General features: G+C 39.2%; 1 protein-coding gene and 1 non-coding gene across 2 annotated transcripts; both read left to right on the forward strand.

Annotated features, from left to right (window-relative positions):
- Positions 1-23,445, forward strand: LOC121943494 (NADPH oxidase 4). Its single transcript, XM_042487013.1, has 17 exons — positions 1-87; positions 5,721-5,831; positions 6,230-6,314; positions 7,880-7,977; positions 8,883-8,910; positions 9,275-9,347; positions 11,095-11,175; positions 12,624-12,783; positions 14,073-14,237; positions 14,861-14,923; positions 15,605-15,665; positions 17,039-17,120; positions 18,648-18,767; positions 18,869-18,977; positions 20,290-20,358; positions 22,222-22,322; positions 23,010-23,445. Exons 1-17 carry the CDS (start codon positions 79-81, stop codon positions 23,128-23,130), a joined length of 1,536 nt encoding a protein of 511 aa, XP_042342947.1. The 5' UTR covers positions 1-78; the 3' UTR covers positions 23,131-23,445.
- trnad-guc lies at positions 20,999-21,070 on the forward strand. Its single transcript has one exon. It is a non-coding gene; the product is annotated as a tRNA-Asp (tRNA).
- Positions 23,446-24,844: the final 1,399 nt, after the last annotated feature.

The raw sequence follows: 24,844 nt of genomic DNA on the forward strand, positions 1-24,844 counted from the left end.
CTGGCAGCCAACACCTGGCTGTTCCTGAAGACCTTCCTGCTGTACTCCACTGGACAGCAGTATCACTACCTCTACAAGATGCTCGGGGTAAGACCTGACACACACTGCATTTATGATTTTCCATCTGTGTCTCAATACTTGACACTCAGTGCTTTTAAAGTTTGATCTGTATTGTTGAACAGGTTCAAACAATGCAACTTGGACCATTAAATAACAAAATATACTAAACAAAAGTATATACTATGCTAGTACTATAAGAGGATTTGGTTCGAGGTTTCAGATACAGGTTTGTATTGGTTTATGTGCTTATTTATTCCCTGTATTATCCAAAAGTGGGTTGGGAGCAAGCTTGAGAAGTTAATTTTAATCGGACAGGACACTGTTTAACACATTTTACAATCCCATTTAGTAAAACATGATTACTTCCACATCATACAAACTCTGATTATATGTAAAGATGAGATGGATCATTGGATATTGACATGTCAGTGTATGAAAAATACCGCTGTACATAATCAAATAAACTAGAGACCATCTTTAGATGGGATCACTTCCACCTTGATATGGCGATCTGCAACATAAAATGTTTGTGTAGCCGCAGTGTTCAGTTGGGAGGCTGATGGCCCGTTCCCTGCCTCCCACCCCTCTACTTCCAGCTCTCTCCCTTGGTCCAAACCCATCGTCGAACTCAAATTTAAGTTTGAGCTCAACTACACGCCTGTAAAGTTGCACCTGTCACAATTATGACACTATTGCAGTGAAAATATTTGTCCACAGATGACAGACAGACATGTAACCACCTGGTAAGGTACTTAAAATCTTGTCAGTGGTAGTCTCCGCTACAGTCTGTGTCACTGGGACTACATTTTGCCATGATGACACACACACACACACACACACACACACACACACACACACATGGACTCAAGGAGTGAAAAATATACCAGCCGTCTTGACGTATCAGCTGGTAAAAATGTCAGACTTACATTTAGCTGCGTAATTTTCTATGACATTAGCTGTGTTCAAAACTGTTACATATCACAGAAATATTGTTAGTGTAGTAGTGTTTGAAGTCTCAGCGGTTAATTTCGTCCACTATATAGTGCACTATGAAATACCAACAATGCACAGTATAATGTGCCGCAGTATATAGATTCTTTTGCACTCAGCCCTGTTGTCAGATGGTATTTCATTTTTTTGGACCTGTTAAAGCCCCTGCACACCTGTTGTCCACCCACACAGATGCTTTCACTTATTGTGCTCGATCAGATTTCTCTTAGGACTGTGTTTGTTCGTACACAGGGTGTGGTTATGTAGAAAGAGATTGATCTACATTCTCCTTGTTGGCAAAAAGTGTCACAAAACTTGTTAAGTCATAGTTCAGATAGAAGATATAGATTTTCAAAAGCAAGACTTGGGGAAGAAAACAGATTACAGTTGCCATAAGTTGCACCCAAAACAGTGAGTCACACTTATAGAGAATAAGAATAAAATATTTACTAAACTGGTCCCCATATTGGTCCAATGGTGCTTCACAGTGACTTCCCAGATGACGATAATCAGACTGCAGGTTTTCATCAGTACGGGGACTAAATCTGTTCCTGAAGAAACACGCCGCTACGGTCTTCAGAGACTTCTATTTATATCACAGGAGCACGTTTTGTGATGGATGGTCAACTGTCACATGCAGGGTTTAATGAGTCTGAGTTGTGACTTTAAACTCTGTGTGTGTGTGTGTGTGTGTGTGTGTGTGTGTGTGTGTGTGTGTGTGTGTGTGTGTGTGTGTGTGTGTGTATGTAGGTTGGCCGGTCTGTTCAGGCCAATAGTGAGATGAGCCTGGGCACACAGTCACACACAGTCACACACACACACACAGAATCAGAAATTCAATTTTGATGCTCATTGACTTACTTAGTGTTGGTGTAATTATTGTCACAAGTTTGTGTGTGTGTGTGTGTGTGTGTGTGTGTGTGTGTGTGTATTTGCATGTTTGTGCCAGTGAAGATGTTCCTTGTTTCCAGACCAAATCACCCAAATGTTTGACTATTTAAGCTCAGACACTGCCTGTTGCTCTCCACCAGCTATTTGCTCCCTGATTATGAAGAGACGTGTTTGTATGATGTCACTGAAGAAAATACAAAGTTTAGAATGAAATAAGAGGAAAGATTAGATGAGGCAGCAAGCAGCATGTGTGAGCTATTCATGCACTGCCTGTACAGTGGGAGGCACAGGGGAGAGAGGGGCAAGTGTGGGCACGCCGCTGGCTTCGGCTGAATGCCTTGCCAGAGGGCTTAAGTTTATGTATGAGTGTGTGTGTGTGTGTGTGTGTGCGTGTAAAAGATGGAGATGTATTTCAAAGCTTTAAACCGATGAAGGGAATTTAGGTTTAACTTCAGAAAGCATCTTATCTTATTCATCTGTATGGTTCAACGTGTGTGTGTGTGTGTGTGTGTGTGTGCGCGCGCACGTGTGCGTGTTTTGGTTGTTTGGGGTGTTGGGGATGCACAGAAAGCAGGATATCAGATCTCCTGCTTGTGGTTTTGCCGTCAGCTGCTTTTCTGTGGGAAGCTGAGTTGAGTGAGTGTGCGTGGGATGTTTTTAAAGGGTAGAGGTATCAGACTTTTAAGTTTGCTGCTGTTAGCCTTGACTTGCTATATGTAGATTCTCACTTTGGGCTGTTTATGTTCTCAATTCTTAAATGTCAGAAACCCGTCAGTGCGTTGCACTGTGGCTCCTTGTGGACTGTGGTTAGTTTGTCATTTTGCGTATCTAAACACTTACAGTTACTGCTTGTCCTGTTGTATATTAACATGCTTAGTGGTGGCACTGGCAGTGTGTTTTTTAATCAGATTTTTAGTTGTTCTTCTGATTAAAACAGCAAAAATAGATTTATATGCCTTATGTTGGTGGTAGACATGGCCAAAGGCATTATGTTTTTCAGTTTTCCGTCTGTTCGTCCTATTCTATGAATGAAATATCTTAACAACGCTTTGAGAGAATTGCTTTAATTTGACTCAAACATTCACTTGGACTCAATGATGAACTGATTAGATTTTGGTGGTCAAAGGTCAAGGTCACTGTGACCTCACAAAATGTGTTTTTGGCCGTAAGTCAAGTATCCATACGTAAAGTATGACAGTATTTCACACAAATGTCTGATAGAATAAAAGTCAAAGGTCAACCTACAATGGCCCGATCCCAATCTCTCCTGTGGCTGTACACTTAGTTTTTAGTTGAAAAAGCTGGTGAATTGTGATGCAAATACAGTAAAAGCGCAACATAATGGTCAAGTTGGTAAACATGACTAGCATGCCTGGCTAATGCGTTCATGCTAATTTGTCTGCAAAAACACTTTTCTGGCCATTAGTCAACGTTATACACTAAAACTGACGTAATTTGTTTTGTTGGTGTAAATACGTTTTGCTGCTGACCTCCAGCTTCAGCAATACATTTCTAAGCTTCCACAATCTAGTGAATGTAATACACTGACTTTGAATAACAACCACATACATCTCAACTTGGAGAAATCCGCACTATCCCTTAGAAAGGGACAAGTGCTTTAAGTGTTTTGAAAAGTTTATGTATCTTTCTTATTAGCTGACATAAAAACAAAATTTGAATCCACTAGCGGTCACATTTTCAGTCTAAAAGGTGAGACAGTTAAATGCTCACAAGATTTTTGGGATGGAATATCTCATAAAATGTTGGACTACAGTTTTGCACATGACTTGTCTCCCTCTCTCTCTGTCTGTCTCATATACAACCTCACACACCTCCTTCTCTCACACTACTTGTTTCAGTTTTTAGATATAATCAGAGGAGACGGCACCAGCAGTGCTCAAAGAGTCTGCCAAGAACATGTTCAAATGTGCTGAGTTTAGTCGATGCCAAAGTTCATCCAGTGTTTCCGCCTGAAAACAGTTTTGATTATTTAACTGAAGTTAGAGATTTGTAAATCCAGATTACATAGTGCACATCGCTCTCATGCCACCTCAAGTAAATGGCACTCTTTTCATCCTGGTTTCAGGTGCTGTATCAGACAGACAGGGTGTTCTGAGATGCAGTAGAGATGTAGGATAGGACAGGATTAACTTTATTAATCTCCTAAGGGGAAAGTCATTTGCCACCATGGTCAACATACAACAAGACATAAGGCAAGTACAGTACAACAATAAAAATAGCACGAGGCATGGTTGCTGAAAGAGCGTAACAGCCCACCACAGCAACAATAGTAAAATGATAAAAAGTATTCATACAACTGCCTCTGAAAATGAAAGAAAAAAAGATAAATAGAAAAAAAAATTATATTATTTATGTATCATTTATCATTCATATTTAATATTTGGCAGTCCCAAAGTGACTTACAATAAGGAACAGCGCGGGCCACAATTTGAGTGTGCCTCAAAACATAATCAAAAATACAAATGGCACAAATAGCACGAGGCTTGAAGGTGCATGAAAAACATACAGTCTAAGTGCTTAAAAAATGAAATACATTTTTAATTAGAAAGCACAAGAAACGTTTTGAGAGCTAGAGAGAACCATTGCAGAGGTTTCACTGTGCAGACTGGCAGACCTGCCTGACAGTCGTCAAGGCGAGAGATGATCAGTGACTGTTAAAGGAGCTGAACGGTATACTCAGTGAGATAAGACAAGATTTTCTTCACATCCATGGGTATACAGCACAAAGAAACAGCAGGTTTGGCAAACTGTAGTGGTGAGTTTTCTTTTGTCCTGTATTGAAAACCTGTCAACATTTAAGATAAAAAAAAACCCACTGAGTAGGCCCATAGTGTTGGAGCCCTGGTTTATTAACGGAGGAAAACAAGTCAAGACCACCTAAACAAAGATTAAAAACAGACCCATGCGAGTCCAAACTGCATGACATTTTATGATAAAAATGTGGAATATGCAAACCATAGGCACTAAAACTAATCTGATTCACATTTTGTTAAAAAAAATACACCCAGAAAACAAATAAGATTCCTATTTATGCATCACTTTGCATACATGCTGCGTATATATGTGTGTGTATATATGAGAAATGTCTTGATAAAATAATCCAATGGGCATTGCAGAGGTGAATTGTATGTGTGGGAATTTTCCTTTTCTATGATCAAACAAATCCAAACAAAACAAACTAAGGAGCTGGAATCAACATAACCATCTTATTCAACACTTCTTTATTGCACAAGCGATTTTAGTGATATTCCCACTGCTGTGGTCGTGAAAGAAAATCCTAAATCCTCTGAATTGCATTCAGCAGAGGGGTGCTCCTGTCGGAAGAAATAATTAGAAACTTATCTTCCTCTTATAAAATTTAATTTTCAAGCAAAAAATGTTATCACCTCTGTCATTTTAGATTTTTAAATTATATTTTGAATTCATTTTTAAACCTTTACTAAAGTCTGTGTGTGTTTTCCCAACAAAACTAAATGTGTGTTCTATTTAAAGGCAAAGCTCCAGCAGAGAGATGCCTAAAGGAGAACGATTATTAGCTCCCCATACTGAGAGGGACAAAGATGGTGTTAAATAACCGTGTGTGGCAGGGAAGTCATGCCTCAATCCCTCAGTGCACACATTGAATTGCCTAAATTCTGAATAGGATCAGCTCAAAAGTTTGTATCTTAATCTGCCGGACCCTTATCACTTTATATCCGCTGTATCCGGCCTCATGACAGCAACCTGCCTAACAGTGTGTGTTTGTGTGTCTTTCCCAGCTAGGACTGTGCATCAGCAGGGCGTCTGCATCTGTGCTGAACCTGAACTGCAGCTTGGTGCTATTGCCCATGTGTCGCACTCTGCTCACCTTTGTCCGAGGAACACAAATGGTAAGAAAGAGACCGAGAGGGATGGAGGGGGAGGGAAGAGGGAGGAGCGAAATATAGAAGGAGGGAAGAATGGGTTTTTCACTTTGAAAAATTTGCGGCAAAATCGAGCCTATGTCACTTTAAGAGATGTAAAATGAAATGTGGGGTTTGATCAAAAATATGTGATGCTGTTCTTTTTAGTAGTTTTTCTGTAAATCATATTTGGGAAATGAACTGCTCAAGTGTGCTGTACATCCGCAAACATCCTTATTGTTGATGCATTATTGTCCAAATTGTAAATATAGGGAGGGAAGATGATAAGTTGAAATGATTCATGTTCATGTGTTTTGTTTCTCTTGAATCTTAGCCACAAAGATAATACTGTTTTACAACACACACACACACACACACTGATGCAGGTATCGAGCAGAGAGACACGGAGACTGCTGGACAAGAGCAAGACCTTTCATGTTGCATGTGGAGTTGCCATCTGCATCTTTTCTGGTAAAACTCACTTATCACCGCAGCTCGTATGTCTATATGTATCCCTGAGTGTGTGTTTCAGTATGTGTGTATGTGAAGTGTAGATAAATGGACCCAGCCTGGCTCAGCATTCCTGGCGTACCAGCTGTGATGTCCCCCCAGCTGGTCATGTGTGTGTGTGTGTGTGTATATGTGTGTGTGTGTGTGGGTTTGTGTGTGTGTGTGTGTGTGTGTGTGTGTGTGTGTATTGTTGCTTTTGTAAGTCTCCTCTCTCATGACATCATGGGAGCTTCCAGCAGCTGTGTGTCCAATGGGTCTCTGCTTTACAGGCTCCTTCCTCTAATTCATAATGTTCCGGCTTCATATTTGTACAGTAACACGTGAGGTTTTTTTTTCTCACGAAAAAAACGACCAGCACTAGCCACCTACATATACCCACATGTTGTGTGCTTTTCCTCACAGTGATCTAGTCATTTCATACAGGTCCTACTCTGCCTTAAAGATGGCAAATTTGTAACATCGTGTGCAATGTGCTATGACATTACTATACAGGGATTTGCAACCTCAAGAACTACAGGTCCTTAGAGGCTTATGACTATTTAACCCAAAGAATGTAATACTGTCAGTTTAAAGAGTCAAGTCAAGTTAAGGTAATTTTATTTATAAGGCCCATTATAACAAAACACAGTTTGCCCCAGAGGGCTTTACAGCATACGACATCCCTCTGCCTTAGACCCTCGCATCGTCTAAGGAAAAACTCCCCCAAAAGCATAAGTTACAAATGAAAATGTTAACATGCTGATTTTAATTAGTTACAATGTTTAAAATGTTCTGCCATCTTAGTTTAGCATGTCAGCATGATAACATTTGAAATTGTGACCTGGTGATGATGTGAGATGAAAGTTTTGTGTCAGTCCACTCCACATTAAAGCATTTATATATATATAAAGCGTAAAGAACGTTCTGGCATCTATTCTGCACTATTACATCATCTGTAAGCTCAAGTCTTCTGTCATAATCGCCGTTTATTCCTCAGCTCATCAGCATCTCCCTACAGACACACAGACACTCCTCTTCCCTTTAGGCAAAGCTCTCATGTTCTCACTGAGCTCCACAGTTATGAGACAACAAATGACAATGAAGACAGAGAGACAGCAGGGATGGGAGAGACAAATAGAGTAAGAGAATAAGAGAGAGAGAGAGGGGGAAGCAGTGGGAGTGGGAAAGGATGTGAGTGAGAAAAAAGGACTCTTGTGTCTCATGATTACGCCCTCTAACTCCATCAGCTGTCGAATGGCTGCATGGTTAGCCTATGATGTCAGGGAGATGTGTGCGTGTGCATGTGTGTGTGTGTGCGCGTGTGTGTGTGTGTGTGTGTGTGTGTGTGTGTGTGTGTGTGTGTGCTCGTGCGCCAGTGAGTCAAGAGGATGTTTTGCTGACTTTCTGCTGAATAGACAAAGACATGTTTGTGTGAGTGTCTGCTAGAAGTTCATCTTGACCTTTATAATTAAGTGTGCATGCATTGTTAGAAGTAAGAGGCTGGTGTTTCTAATCAGTATTGTGTAACACTTTCTCTACTTCTGTAGTTGTGCACGTGTCTGCCCACCTGGCGAATGTCGTCAACTTCAGTGTGAGCTACTCAGACGACTTTCCTGCTCTTAATTTGGCACGCTACAAAGGAGAGGTGAGACACAAACACTTGCACATTTTGTTCTTGATGTTTGTGAGGACCCTTATTGACTTCCATGGCCCCGAACAATAACCATCATAACAACATGTCTAATCCCAAATCTGGATGTCATCTTCATTTTGCTTTTGATAGCCTACACCCACTAACTAGTAATTAAATGGTTAACTTTATATGGGGTTTCCAATAGATTTTGTGGTCAAATTTCACACCCAGAAATTTATCTTAATTTTTCTCTTTGTATAATAACATTGTCAAATATAACTTGTACTTTTGCATTCATTTGACTATTTCCAAACAAAATAACTTTCGGTTTTATTCAGATTCACTGATAATTTGTTTGTGTCAAAACACATTTTTAATTTACTCATTTCTTCTGTGACTATCTACAAAAGCTACTTTAAGTTTTCTCGGAACAGGAAATACTTGTATCGTCAGCAAACAAAACAAATTTCAATATTTTTGATACATTATGTATGGCATTTATATATAGAACAAACAGTTAAGGACCAAGTACAGAGCCCTGAGGGACTCCACAAGTAATACCCAGACATTTTGATTTGTAGCCTAATCATCTATCTGCACAAATTGTTGTCAGTTACCTGTGTAGCTTTCCAGCTAGTTTGGTGAAACTCAAAAATATTCTTGCTGGTTAACCAATTAATGGTTAACCATTGACATCTCTAGACCAAACACTCTGGACAATCTCCTCAAAGGCATACATGGTGTTTCACTCAGTTGAGATCATGAAAAGTGACAAAAGTATTTTTTTTTTTTTTTGAAGAATGATAAAATACAGCGAAATAAAGAGGGTAGTATCAATCTTGACCATCAACTCTGCACACCTGGTCAAGCATTTGCATAAAGTGGGCAATTATTTATTGTTTGTGTTTCTTTCCCAGGACCCCAAGCTGATCATTTTGACCACAAGTAAGAAGAACTACTCTTTCTTATACAGTATAGACTATAGACCAGAGCTGTGTGTGTGCATGTGTGTGCTGGTATTTGTTACTTGTGTGGCGTTGGAGGTAGTGAGTGTGTTGCAGATTAGAGTGGCTTTATGCCAAGAAGAGAGGAGGAAGTCATGCTGTGTTTGCTATGTTTAGTCCTTTCTTTCTCTTCTCTGTTTTTTTGGTGTTTGGTGGGGAAAAGGCCTTGTAGAAAAAACAAGATTGATTGCTTACTGTTAGATCACATGAGGTTTCATAGTGAACAGATATCTCCCTCATATGTGTCTCCCGTGTGTGTGATGTTTTGACTTTGTCTTCACTCTCTAATTGGCTGATTCTCTCAGTCCCAGGAGTCACGGGCGTCCTGTTGGTTCTTATTCTCTTCCTGATGTTCACATCCTCCTCCTACTGCGTACGGTAAGTCAGCCAAACCACTACTTTAAAAAGTTTCCCTAAGTCTAGAAAATCACTTTTTATATGTTGTAAGTCATTCAGTAACATCCGTAGGCTGTGCATGCAAAGAAAAAACTTTTTAGTTGTTCGCGGTGTGAACAACTTTCATTGTTATGAATAGGAGCCATATTGGCGCATGACATCCAATTCTCTTAACACTTTGATACCTGTAGCGACATCACTTGTCTTGTGTTGCTTTCAGATGCCTTTCACAAGTATTTAAACCTTGAACTCTGAGCAAATAGGTGCGATTTCTTTTAAAAAACATGGGGAAAAGGCAGTGAGCAACTCTGTAATATGTGGTATGTTATATTTTTCAAAGCAGTTTTTCTAGGCACTCTCCTTTTTTTCAAATAATTCATTTATTACTAATTTTCAGATAATTTTCTCGAACTTTTTATTAACTTCTTTCTCATTTTTGGGTCATTTATTCTTTTGTTGCATATTGGCCTCTTCTCATATTTTTGAAAGAAATCAAGCCAACGTCGTCATGTTTCTGTGTTTGTGCACACATGTCTCTGGCTCCATGGATATCTACTTATGCCATGTCTGTGGCCATTGTCTTTCTGTCCGAGTTCTCTTCTCTCATCTTGCTTGTGTGAGAGAAAATTGATGGAAACCATGAAAAGACATGCTAACAGAGGTCTGTTACAGAGCAAATCCTCACTAAGTGTTCCACTCACAGCTCTGTCATTACTCGGGTCATGGTGGGTCACGCACTCTGCATGTGTGCATTTGTGTGCAGGTGTGTGAGACTTGAAGTGTGTGTGTGCATGTGCTGTCCTTGCTTTCTTCAGTAATTGAACAGAGGATAAGAGGCTTTTCCAGACCACTTAAGGCTTTAGATAAGAGTTTGGCTAAGTGGCTGGAGCAGTGGGTTGAAGGCTGCTGTGCACCAGAAGAATACCAACATAATGAGTCACGCTGATCCCCTGATATTAACACACATTAATGCTCCCAAGGTTATTAATATATTCTGTGAATTGTAGCACTTTACATCAGCATTTGCACCCTTTAACATCATCGCTTATTACATACTTTTTGAGGAATTTTGTCCACGGAAGAGGAAATGGGTATTTAATAAGTTCATCTGAAAGGAAAGGCAGGGGAAAGAACATTATTCAAGTTTGTCTGTGTAAGTTGAAGATAGCCAACCAAAGGTCGTCGGCGTGTGATCAATATTGCAAAATCTATTAGTAAATTAGCGTAGCATTGCAATACAGTTAAAATTGACATAAAATATTTCTTTGACACTTTCTTAACTATAATAACTTTAAATCACTCAAAGTTTATGGACCAGGCTGTACAAAAACAGGATATACTTTAACAAAAAAAACATGAAAGCAGTTGCAGTAAAGAGGATGAATACAGGGTTTGATTATGCTCATTGTTTGCAGTGTTTATGGGGGGGTCATTGTGTGTAATGACCCCTTTAATATTGACCTCTGATGTCCTGCTTACTCAGGCTCTGAGCTGGGAGTCTGTGCGTCTGGTCCTGAACAAACTCTGACCTCGCTTTCTTCTCTTGTTGTCTCTGCTCTTTTTGTGTCTCTCGCTCTTTTGTTCCCTTAAATCATGTTACAATGTTAATCTTCCTCATTTAAATCTGTTTTGGTCACCATGCCTCTTGTAAAACATCATTGGTTTGATATAGATGTTAGATTCCTTGAAATTAATCATATATGTGGTTATTTTGCCTTTTTTTTCACAGATTGTCAAACTACGAGATCTTCTGGTACACACACAACCTCTTCATTGTCTTCTACGTCATCCTCATGGTGCACATGGTCGGGTAGGTCTCTGAGGCTCAGGCCATAAATGGCAGCATTAAATCTACGTTTGTGTCTGTGTATGTGGTATTTATCTCTGCATGAGTCGGTGTGTTTTTCTGCACTGTTGGTACAGTTTCTTTCCCTCTCAACCACCACCTCCAGAAGACAAGATAAGAGTTTGCTTCACACGTGAATGTCAGCAAAAATTGGAGCCTCCCACTGATGGCTGGAGACATCTCTGAGCTTCCATCAGCACCTTCAGACTCACTGACAAAACAACAAGAAACCATGCAGTATTTTATTGGCTCTCTTCATTCAAAGCATGTTATTAGTGTCATTCAGTAAGAAATATCAGATCAACACAAAATGTAATTTAAATTCTTGTTTTGCCAAGTGAAAGTGAAGTTTTCAGAGTTTTTAGGGGAAATTGCGGTGCAGACATTTCTTCACTGACAGTCGTTTAACTGTTGAACTGGGGTTTACTTGTACGTGCCTGTTGTTTTTTGCAGTGTTTTGTTATGTTATATTTAGTTTGAGTGACTAATGTTAACTGACAGCTTTTAAAGACGATGTCAAATAGCTGAATTTGTTTGTAATAGTTTCTTGATGGAAATTTTTAGAGGTCACATTTATGACCAAAGGCTAAACATACACACAAAAAAAAAACGCAAACACAATCACACTAATGTTAGAGCCAAGTTTTCAGGACACTATCTGTCGCTACAATTCATCATTAGGATAGATTTATCGATTTAATGATCAGTGATCCATTATCATCAATGCAGTCTCAGAACCCATTGGCTATTGGTCTGAAGACGAAAAGTCTATTGGGGTGAAGGCCAGTATTTCGTATTGATAAAGTTTAGCTCGTGCATTGATAAAGTGTAGCTCGATCCATATTTCCATCTTTAAAGTATGACTTTTTTTTTCTAAATTCCCATGGAAAGTCTGTATCCCCAGTATGGTCCACACCTCCTTTCTTTTTATAATGACAAGCAGATATTTACTGATTTACTGATTGTCTCACATCATTGGCAGGCCTCTAAATTGAATTGAATCAAAACCATGTTGTTTCAGACTTTGTGGTATCAGCAAATTTTGTTTCATTGTTCAAAGAATCGATACATCGCACCACGATGAAACTTGTCATTTACACCCGTCACGACCTGCATGCCTTTGTACATTTTCAGTGACTTTATGCACAGTAATTTAAAAAACGTATTATAATATAAATGCCATCATATTGCCATTCCATAACATTAACACATGCAAACTACAAGCATGCCTGTATTTTATTATATCAGGGTGTCCGAAAGTGGCAACAAAAAGGGGATCAAAATGCTCCTGTTGGTTAATATAAACATGTCATGCACTTTATGACCTTTTTCAATACCACAGCTCAGGATATCTAAATGTTACACTAAAATTACCAATTTAACATCAACTATATTCTTGTGTTTTCCATCAGAGGAGCTCTGAAGTATCAGACCAACATAGAGGCCCACCCTCCTGGCTGCCTCAGAGCCAATCAGAGCAGCACGGAGCAGCAGGGTGAGGAGCTGGAGCAGGGCGAGGATGAAGAGAGGAGATGCGGAGAGGAGGCTTACTTCCAGCCACACTACCCCCAGGTGTGTGTGTGGGGGGGTGGGGCAGTGCATGTGCATTACATATATCTTGGCATTAAAATTGATTTGTGTGCATGCTGAATGCAGTGTGTGTGCCTGTAAGTTTGTGTCTGTGTTGCAGAGGGTGTGTAAGACGTGTGTTTGGGAGGTGTCAGAGGGAGTTGGACCTGTTTATTAGAGGTGTAGTGCTGTAAGGGAGGGGCAGGATCCTCTCTACATCAAGGCCTGTGTTTGTGTGTGTTTCTTCCTGCGTGTGTGATTATGTGTTTGCACATGGTCGTTAAGCAACGAGCTGGTTCCATAAAATCCCCCCTGAACCCTGATTGTGCTCTGCAGGGTTTACTGAAGTTGTTAACAATTAGTCTGCTACAGGTAACTGCCAGCAGAAAGAGCAGACACACCGCACACTGTGATTGAAAAGTGGAGTAGGTTTGCATGTTTTCTCATGAACTCTTTGATTCAGAGCCTCCTTGTGTTTTGGGGAAACAAATTGGAAGAATAAGAAAGCCTTTATACACAAACTGATACGCCTCCTGTGTCAGGGCTAACGCCGCACACTTTCAGTGTTAAACAGGCTGTAATTATGAGCAGCGTAGTGGAGAAAAAGAACTACAGAAATGGATGCAAACCAATGACAAAATGTCTAGAAAGTCCATATCAGAGGGTTAACATTACCGCAAGCTGTCACATCACTTAAGTTAACGTTTTATTTACAACTACTTCCTCATGAGGTTACATGAGGTTGTGCATCCATGGTCCCTCGGACACGATAATCTTGATAATATCCTGTAGTGTGTAATTTGCCATTATTTTCAAATATTTGAATTTAGAGAGAAGAACATCAGTGAAGTTTCTCCTTATGCTCGTAATGCAATGCAATTTCCAATTTAGGTATAACTTTAAAACTGCATGTGAAACTGATTGGTGGTTCCAACTTCCTGACAAACTTCATAATGTTATTTTAGATCCCATAAATGTAGAATCAGTAAAGAAAAAAGCCACATGAACATGCCTGAGTGACACACATACACATTCATATGTGCAGACTGAGAAGTACGTTTTAGCCCTAAAGGAAAGCTAGAATCTGCTACAGCTTGGGGTTTTATTTTTGTAGCTGTGACTGTTAGTTTTATTGGTCATGTTATTGTTACTAAGTACTCACCAAATTAATTGCTGAGAGCTCTGAACTCATTGAAATTGTCCAAACAAACATAACATAGAGCTGTCTGTGATTGTGTTAACATAATGTTGTAGAAAGTCTGTGAGTCTGTGCTCTCTTTGTGTATTTGCAGACGTGGCTTTGGGTGTCTGGTCCTCTCTGCCTTTACTGTGCCGAGCGTTTCTACCGCTACATCCGGAGCAGCGACCCGGTTACCATAGTGACAGTCATCAGGCACCCCTGTAGTGTCATTGAGTTGCGCATGCTGAAGAAGAACTTCAAAGCTCGTCCGGGACAGGTAAGAAGATGCAACATGAACATCTTAGTTGTATTTTATCACTTCACTGTTTATTTAACCCTTTATAATCCGAGCAAATTGGCTTGATTTCTTTAAAAAAAAAACATGGGATAAAGTCAATGAGCATTTTAAGAGGAAACTACTCAAAAACTAGCAAAGCATTAGTTAAAAGTACAAGAAAACAACCTTAAAATTAGCACAAAAAACTATGGGAAAGTAAAAAGAAAAAAAAATTCTGATAATTAGAAATATATTCAGAAAATAAGTAAATCTTCTTTCTTGCAATTTGCAAGACATTTCTCAACAAGTTACTCATTGTTTTTTTTATTGTGTTTTTGAAAGAAATCGCAAAAATCTGCACATCTTTCAAAGGTTTAAAAATCTGGGAAAGGTGTCTGAAAGCAGTACAAGAAAAGTTATGGCGCACCAGGTTTCAAAGGTTCATGATAATACTTTATTTGAGGAGAATATAAAGTCCTTTGCTGTGGCTAACTCTGTTTCATGTCTTAAGTTAACAGGTTCATCTGATTCTGTCTTCTGTTCTCCCACCTTTGTTTCTCTCCCCCTGTTTTCTGCCCACATGCTCCCTCTTTAATCCCCCCCCCATCTCCTCTCTGTCTCAGTATGTTGTTCTTAACTGTCCAGGTGTCTCTTCATTTGAGAACCATCCCTTCACGCTCACAACGGTAAGACTTTATGCAAGGCATTCCTCTCTCATGACACAATGCCAACACACACATACACACATATGCTTTTACAGGTTCTTAAACTTTCTTCCCCCTGGAGAGGAACATGCAGTTCTTTGTCTCTACAAACATCCCGCCCTCCTTTGCTGCTGGCTGTTGCTTGAGTGACAGCTGGGTCATCCAGTAATATTCTCTTTCACATTGTTTGTTGATGTTTTCTGATTTAGTCCAGATTGTATGAGAGAAATGCATGGGACGAACAAACAATTTACAGTTTAATCAGCATGAAGGAATTCAGGATTCATTCACACACACACAGACACACACACGCACACACAGCAGTATGTGCATGCCTATGCCTGGTGTGTTATGGAGCTTTGAGGAGGAGGGCAGGGAATCACACTGACAGAGAGCAGACAGACCCCTGAGGCTAGTAACGCCGTCTGCCAACAGGAAGGCTGTGTGTGTCCGTGTGTGTGTGTGTATTGTTAAATTTAATGAAAAGAGTTGTGGCTATGTATTGTTTATGTACACTGGGTTGTGTGTGTGCATCTTTTTGTCTTTCTGTAAGTTGCACATATATATGAGTCTTGGACTTTCCAAAAATTTAGAGTGTGTGTACATACTCTGTACGTGTGTGTGTTTGCTGTGACTCACTGTCTGCTCTCTATCTCCTTTCAGTGTCCCACAGAGAAAAAGGAAACTTTTGGCATCCATCTTCGAGTCGTGGGAGACTGGACTGGTGGGTGCGCACACACACTCAACACACACGACATAAGGGTATTTACGTAGGCTTACTGTCCATGTGCAGAAACACACTGATAAAAAGACATTTTCTGTCCCCGATCAGAAGTCATTTTGTTTTGTCTGTTTCAATTTAAAGGTTGGGAAATAGCAATTATGGCTCATTTTTTTTAAAAAACAAAACAAAAAAAACCCAACTCTTATATGCGCCTATTGTTATAGGAAGATATTGAAAAGATATGATATTGAATGATGATGCAAGGGTGGGGGTGGGGAGCGGTGGGTTCTGGGACTTTGAGTCCAACGGACATATTATTTAGTTGGGTTTAGTAGTGAGTTTATGGTGTGCCATCTTGTTCGTAGATGGTTGAAAGACGTGTGTTTTGTGGTTTGGTTTTGGTTTAGCTATGTTTATGTCTCCTTTAGGTTTGTTTATAACACACACACACACATATATATATATATATATATAACATTATAACATTAGCTCATTATTATGCACTTGCTTACAAACACTATGGGATCATTCCAGATGGACAGGGATAAAAATAAAAGATAAAAAAGATCCTAAGATGGTCGAAAAAGTATATTAGGAATCCCCTTTTTCTAACATTGCCGTGTTACATCTCAAAATTTTTGTTATATAGATTTTAAAAATAATTTACCAGATTTAATGTCACACAGCTCAGGATAGGGAAACCAACAAAACAACACCAGTTTTCATTTACCACTTCCAATAAAATGAAAAATAAAGAAGCTTTTTCAAGGCAAACCATAAAAAAAATTAAATTTCATACCAGTGGCAGTAAAAAAGTCCTACAAAGTCTTAACTTTAACTTTCTTTAAACTGTAGGAACCCTGAGTAGTTCTTTTTGGGATGTTTTTGACTTTCAGGATTCGCTGTGTTTAAAGGTTCAAATATAATCACCTGCACTTAGAGAGAAAAGAAAAGGTCAGTAATGTTACTATACTTTATCTTTTACTTTTTCTTATTTGACTGTATCAGTCACATTAGTAAGCAGCTCAACTCAAAAGGGACTCACTGCTAGAGGAAGCTGTGTCCTTTGGGAGCCTGCGACATATGCAAGAACATGTACATTCATTCCACTTGCTACTGTACATTTCCACACATACACACTTTCAGAGCATACAGGAAGGGAAGTCGATTTGTTTGTGTTGGCCCCTTAATCTGCCATGACCACATGTTGTAAGGAAAGTTTGGAAAGCATCATGTTGGAATGTATAGAAACCTTTAAATATGGGGATATTTGTACAGTAACGTTTGCATGAGAATCTTTATGTCTGTTCTTTGAGAGTTAGATCAGTGGATGATTTAATGTGAAATGCAAACCTCTCCTGTCCTCCCCTCAGAGCGGTTCACACAGCTGTTACTTCCTGAACCAAGGATAGATTTGGAGATCCTTCCCATGGTGCAACAGAGGAGATACCCCCAGTACGTGTCTCTGTGTGTGTGTGTGTGTGTGTGTGTGTGTGTGTTCGTGTGTGTGTTTGTGTGATTTGGCTGGCTGACATGATTTCTCATGAAGGCTCGGAATCAGAGGGTCAGAGGTTTCGACCTCCTGACCTCTGACCCTATGCTCTTCCTGCTCTGTGTCTGAGAGAGAGATAGACAGCGATAGACAAGGAGATGAGTTTGTTTTGTGACAGTAAACCAGAGTTAAACAAACCATCAAAAACCCCAAACCCCCCTCCCTCTGTTAAGCAGGCTAATGGGTACAACAGTGTCCACTTATGGTCTGAGGGGTGAGGACTGATTTTACTTTACTTGAGTAGTTCAGCTAGTGTACATGGGTGTTACTATTTAGTAAATATTTTGTTTGATTTTATTCATAGACTGTATAAAAATAATCAACATAACCACAGTGACAGCACTGATTGGTTTGTTGGCTCCCGTTTTGAAGCCTCAAGTTTGGCTTTTTTGCCATCGCCATCTTGGAGTTTTGGAGCCAGAAGTGTGGAAGAGTAAGCGGTAAATCAGACTGCAGTCATTTTAAAACAAAGATCGCATGACATGGCCGCTACCAAGTCCCTTCTTAATACTGCTTTTGCATTTTTATGCAGAACCAGCCAAAGGCATCATGCACCCCAGTGTGTGATTTTAGAAAGCATGCCAGCATCGCAGAATCAGTCTATCACTCAAAGTGGCCTGCCCTTACTCGTGCATATCTTTAAGCCTTAAAAAACTGGAATAAAGTTTGAAAGCAGTACTGACTATTTACCTACCCTGACCTAAGATGCTTTTAAAGAAGTACGTATTATCTGTAATATTGATACCAGTTTAATTTCTGTTAGGACGTTGGTTCAAAACATGTTTAGCAGAGCTTAGTATAAAGAATAGAAACAAGGAAACGGATAGTCAGGCTTTATGAAAAAGAAAAAAATGTCTTTTTAATAATGCAAAGCTGTCAAACTGATGTTATACTTACTTGACACAATGTTTTTGGCCATGAACTAAAGTAAATCAGAAGTATTTCTGAGCAGTGCTTGTGATAATGTGACAGTTAAACTGAGCCAAGCTTCACTTGGCTTTGTGGTGAGTGTTGGGTTGTGTAAACGCTGTTGTAACATTACCAACAATTTCCTGGGCTCAGTTATGAGTTTCATGTGTAGTATTGTCTGAGCATATTTTTTGTATATTTTCCTAATGCAGAAAAATGTTTTGGTGTCACTCTGCTACGCAATTCTGTATGTGTGTGTGTGTGTGTGAGAACGATATGTCTGTGTGTGTGTTTGTGTGCTTCGATGATACAAGTGTTTAAGCAGCTGTTGTAGAGATGACGGGTGTGTGTTCAGGGGATCAGACAAGCTGCACCCAGACTCTGAGATTTCAAATGCAGGATGTTTATCTGCTTATGTGTCTCTTTGACCCTAAGGGGAAAGTACAAATACATGCGTGTGTATATTTTTCCAGTTTCTTTGCTGATTGTCTGTTGTGTTTTTGTCCACACTGTATGTTCAGGCTCTACGTGGATGGTCCCTTTGGAAGTCCATCAGAGGAAGTGTTTAACTACGACGTCAGTGTTTGTGTTGCGGGGGGAATAGGAGTCACACCGTTCGCCTGCGTGCTGCATGCTCTGCTGTGAGTCATGAAAAAAACAGAGAAACATATATCACATACAAATGATGAACACTTTGAGCAGTGTTTCTGTGCTTCTCCTTTCCTCACCGCTGTGTACCCAGTGACGGCTGGACGGGTTTCAGGTTGCAGAGGTTGTACTTTGTGTGGGTCTGCAGGGAGCTCCAGTCCTTCTACTGGTTTGCTGAGCTGCTGTGTGCCCTTCATCACAAGGTGAGGACGGAGTCTGCATGCTATATTGATTAATACATGTTCAACTCAACTGTGATCCATAATCAGAGTTTGATAACTGTTTGACTGGTATCCAGTGTTTTGGTGTGCTTGAATGTCAGCATTTGGTCAAAAGGTTCACTCTCTGAAAGAACTTCAGTTATTTTGCATATCTGATCTGAGCCACTGCCCCTCAAAATGTCTCTGCACGCCCCTGCCTTTACCGGAAATTAAGCCAGTTTACCAGCAAAGATTTTCAACTTGCCATAGGCTATTGGTGTAAGCAACTTTCCATTCCTGTCTGTGTTTACTATCAGTCAGGTCAAGGAAGTTTTCCTAGTTTTAAGGGGAGGGTGAGAGGTTGAAAAAGAAAGCATATAAGCTAGGTAGTTGTTATTGTGGCGCTTGGGCTTTTAAAGGGACAGTTCACCCAAAAAATCAAAACTATATTTTCCCTCTTAGCTGCAGTGCTATAGTCATAGAGATGTCTGCCTTCTTTCGAATGTTATAGAACTAAATGGCAATCGGCTTGTGGAGCTCAAAGTGGCAAAAACTACATTTGAAAAACTCAACAGAAATGTCTCATTCCAGAAATCAAAACTTCCCACAGCAAAGTCTGTGGATTATCTTGAGTAACCAGGTCATGATTTCCGGAAAGAGACATAGCTGTTGAGTTTTTCAGGTGTATTATCTCGGCAGTTTGAGCACTGCAAACTGACCATCTAGTTCCCTTATATTGGAGAGAAGGCAGACATCTCTGACTGATATATCCAACGCTCTGCAGCTCACACTAAAACAATCTAGGTGGGTAACAGCACTACAGGAAAGAGGTACATATGACATTTTTTGGGGGGGTGAACTGTCACATAAAGTACCATTACAATTAAACGAAGTTTGTATAGAAATATTGAGTAATCAAATTAAAACACTTATTAGAGCATGCTATCAACCCCTGCATAACTCCAACTCAAGTTTGCTGTCAATGATTTGGTTTTTTTTTTTGGAAAAAATATAAATTTTTGTAATTAATTTTTTTTATAAATACATAGCTTTTTTAAACCAGTCCACAGAACAGAGATTTTTAAAAAAAAAATTAAATGTAAACGTTTGAGGTTTTTTCAGTGATATGGACAGATTTCAGATTTATTGGGTCTATTGCCATCTTGTGGCTGTTATTAATATTACCTCTCTTATTTCAAGGAAATAAATGTTGCATTTTATTCTAAATATCACTGATAAATCTCACTTGAATAAGACCAAATACATGCAGCACCACTAAAACTATGATATATCCATGTCTGTGTTTGCCATTTAGCTTTGGCAGGAAAACAAACCGGACTACTTTAATTTGAAACTGTACGTCAGTCAGACAGACAGCCTGCAGGTAGGTGTGACACTCTCTCTCTCTCTCTCACACACACACACACACACACCTAGCTTTTCATTTTCATCTTTTCATTTCAGTGTCTGTGTACTCATTCATGTCTTCATTCAGTTTTAAAAAATCTAGCCCACTAGAGGGCAGTGAATGACAGCTAAATGACAGACAAACTAAAGCACAAATAAGTCTTGAGTTCACTGTGTTCTCTTTTTGAATTATAGGCTACGGTATTTATTGTTGTGTTAAATTGTTTCACTTCAAGCACTTTTGTAGGAATCCAGCAGTTTTATACTCAAACTATCCTCACCTCTTTCATTCTGTGGCCAGCAGCCATTAGAGACAGTTTCTATAAAGAAACAAAATACCTCAGAGAGCAATAAAAGAATATCTATAATAACAATATAATTGATATTATCAATTGTTCTGGCATATTTCCCATCATATTCTAAAAAAAACTGCTAATATTTACTCCAATTACTAAATGATTCGCTTTGTCAAAGTTAATCCAATGATCTATTTAAGATGTCAGACATATGTGTAGATTAAATAGAAAATGCTACGCAACACAGCTTTTCAAATGCAAATTCTGCCCCTGTCCTAGTCACTTCCTATTTAATCGGTCATGTGACCTCTGACAAACATCTCCTCGTTAGTATAGTGGTGAGTATCCCCGCCTGTCACGCGGGAGACCGGGGTTCGATTCCCCGACGGGGAGTGTTACACTTTTTCACATAGCATTACACCATGCTAGTGTTTACAAGGAGCCATAAAACCGGTCTTTCATGACTCTGAGGCGTGCCACAGGAAGCACATCGACTGTTAATCAGCTTAGTAAAAGTCTCCACATGGTGTCTTTGTCTGTTTTAATGTCTCATGCTGCTGATTTTGGAGGGTTCCAGCTCTCACTCTGCATAAACATCCAGCTTTACTGATCTCTGACAAGCCCTGATAAAGGAAGGAAATCAGATAACACTACTTGGTGTAGCCTAACCTCCCTACAGAGAGATCCTGACCCCTGTCAGAGCCGTGAAAAAGGATTAACGCAGGACTCACAAAAAGACAGCATCATCACACTTTGCCTGACCTTTGTCTCACACCCATGTCCTTTGTAAATGGCCTGACATTTAGTGAGTTTATTGGGTTGTCAGTCAGTGCAAAGAAGTGAACGTGTTGGATGTGTTATTTTGTTTCAGTAAAAATATCCTATTTAGATTGTAGATGGATAATGCAATCTGCTTTAAATATGCATAGCTGCCTATCAATGGAGAATAAAATGACATTGTCAAAACTTCATGTTCTTTAACACTTCTTCTGTGCAATACATAAAAAAATAGTTTGGCACATACAGAAGTCTTGTGTCATCTTGTGGCTGATGGATCTTAAAGGCAATTTGAAATTTATTTTTTCTGAAATAGCTCAATTTTAAACTGAATGATTCAATAGATGAGTAGCGAATTTGGCTGATACACAAACAACCCACAGAGCTCTTTTTTTTTTTTTTTTTTACTTAATCCCACCTCGTCAGTCCCTGAATTTGCTTTGCTTCACTGATAACTGTCCCCAGCCTTTTGCACTACAGATAACATTTAATGACCCTTTAACTAAAGAGCAAAGACTGCTGCTGCAGTTTGTAGGTTAGCAGGGGAGGAAAGACAAGTGGAGGAACTTTAGAAAGAGGAAGATGGAGAATGTGTTGTCATGACTGAGTGTGATATTTTAACCTACACATGTCAGATTCATTTGTTAACAAATCTGCCACATCAACTTAAAAAGTAATATGATGTCAGCTTGTTTTTTCGCTGCCCCATATGACCAAAACAAATGATTTATTGCAGGTTTGATTTGATTATTTACCTTCTTTTCCAGAGCATGTCTGAGGAGAAGTACCGCCCACTCACCTCAAGGCTGCTGGTCGGTCGACCCAGGTGGAAGTTACTGTTTGATGAGATTGGGAAGTCCAATAAGCAGTGAGTATGTGGGAATGTCCAGGGGTGGATGAAAAGGCCCAAATGCACTGAAAGCATCTGACACATGAAGTACAGCAAATGTTTTAAATGGCCAAACATGCACTAAAAGCATAATGAGGTGCATCAAACTGACTAGACGCCTCTACTCCACTGAAGTTGTTTTGATTTTTGAGGTTGTAAATGAGGACCCAGCATTTAAAGTCTGAGAGGCAAAGAGACAGAGATGCAGAAGTGCTGGTAGCATAAGAGACCCACATCTGCCCACCCAATATCTATGGTTTCATGAACGTTTACAGACATCTACTGGTCAAAAAAAAGTTACCTGCTTTGTAAACCTAACTACAGCAATTCATTCACATAGTATAGAGTAATGATTAGCTGTGCTTTATGTGACTTCCACCCACTTGGATGAAAAAATAAAAGATAGAATGAGATTGCTGGTCCCTTAAAAACTTATGCTACTCTACATATAAATAGCATCCTTTTGCTAAAGTATGGGTGTTTCTGTATTGCTGGAATTCCAAATCAGATGTCTTTGTACACCATGAAAGCATCATTTGACTCGTGTTGAATGAGGCACATCAGTTGTTATTTTCAGTGCGTTTGGCCTTCAGACTCCAGAGTTCTTACATCTATTCACTCGTTCTTTTTACTCTGTCTACTCTGTCTCTCTCTTTGTGATTTCAGTAAGCGAGTTGGGGTTTTCTGCTGTGGTCCAAAAGGTATCTCCAGGACTCTCCACAGACTGTGTAACTCTGCTCGATCCTCTGGAACAACCTTTGAATTCAACAAGGAGTCCTTCAGCTGATCAGAGTTGGTTCTACATTTTGAGGTCAACCTCACTGAAAACAAGAGCAACTTTGCCATTTGATGTATATGAAACTTGCCAAAATAACTTGTGAATTCAGAGACTATATTATTATTTCACATGCATCCCCACCCATGATTACAAAAGGCCCAGCAGGACAAGACCTTAACCTGCAGCATGAGACTTGCTCCGCTCTACAAACCAGCCCAACCCCCAGCTGACGGCTTGAAAAGCTTCAACATCTGAGAAAAACTGAAGACACCAGTCCACTGCACTCATAATGCTCTATGTTTCTAAAGTTAAAGCTAGATTTCCTATTTTTTTCCTATTATGTTGGTGTCTAATGTAATTGAGACAAAGCTTTGACACCACCTGCAATTCTACGATCACGAACACAACAAGATTATGATTTTACAAAAGAGAGGAATTCAACTGCCAGTGGGCCACAGCTGAAACATCACACAACAGGGACCAGACAAGCTGTTTTTTTTAAAATCCAAACATTTGAGAAGCAGTTGATTAACCACAGAGCTGGGAATCAATTGTGGTCACCAAGAACTAGTTTATTGTCATCAGTTAACCTTTACTTGACACCAGACTGGCACTGAAGCTCTATAGACTAAAAAATCTGGAAAAATCATGCAGGCAGATTTGTGGACAGCCTGAAGGGAAATGTTTAAGAGTCGCACCTCAGGGAACAAGCACTTCCTGTGTCTGAACTGCGAGCCAGTTTCTAAGTATTGGATTGGTCTGTGAGACTGTCAGTCATCAGATCTGCAGTGATTTGCTCTCATCAGAGGAAAAGAGTGAAACCAAAACAGACAGAAATGGACACTTTCCATTCAGATTTTGTTGTCAGTTTGTAGTTTGACTCTCTGTTCATGTATGTGAATCAAAGATCAGTCTTTATAAAAAGCAAACCTACACCACACCTCAAGTCAGTATTCTTAGTTAGTTGTTTTTTTCAGTTTATTTATATCGTTAAAATTATTTTATGTTATGTGAAAAACTTCTGCAGGGCTTTGGCAATCACTCAACAAAGTAAGTGTCATTATTTTTTTTACATATCTCTAAGTCAAGTTACTGATACAAAAAAATTAGGATCCTGGGAGAATTGCAATTAAAAACAGTTACTCTGTAAGTTTGACGCTACATTTTTGTAGTTTTTTTATGTTTTAGATTCAGCCATTTGTTTTAAATGCCAAAACTGGAAACACCAGGTTTCTGCAAAGAATCAATGTTTTGATATTTCTGATTTTGTGACTGAAAAAAATCATATTCTCACAAATTGTAATTAACTACCATTTATTTAGCATTATTATTTAAATATATTTAAATGTTAAATTGTATGTCTGTTTTCAGAATTGTCCTCTTTTTTTAAGAACAAGGCAAAGTCTGAAATAAAAGATTTTCTATTTATTAGATATTGCTTACTTGCATATAATAAGTGGGAAAGATTTTACTATTTTCAGCCCTGGCATGATTTACATTATTTTTACAAATATATAATTCATGGTTTTATACTTCAGACACGATATTATTTTGCCGAACACCATCGACTGTATAGTAGCATTAACGAGACCCACTTTAGTTTTGTTGACTGCTAACTCAGCTCTCTATACACTTAGTTTTTTTAACATATATGTAAAACACATTATTTCCTGTAAGTATGTAGGATTAAGGGACTCTATGGGCAGAAATTTTATTAGAATAT

This window comes from Plectropomus leopardus, chromosome 5, assembly GCF_008729295.1.
Source record: "Plectropomus leopardus isolate mb chromosome 5, YSFRI_Pleo_2.0, whole genome shotgun sequence".
NCBI lineage: Eukaryota > Metazoa > Chordata > Actinopteri > Perciformes > Serranidae > Plectropomus > Plectropomus leopardus.

Bases quoted from the DNA above. Each gene is read 5' to 3' on its own strand.
- LOC121943494 (XM_042487013.1), top strand. The intron at 17,121-18,647 runs GTACGTGTCTCT...CTGTATGTTCAG, and splicing joins CAACAGAGGAGATACCCCCA to GCTCTACGTGGATGGTCCCT. The intron at 20,359-22,221 runs GTAGGTGTGACA...CTTCTTTTCCAG, and splicing joins GTCAGACAGACAGCCTGCAG to AGCATGTCTGAGGAGAAGTA.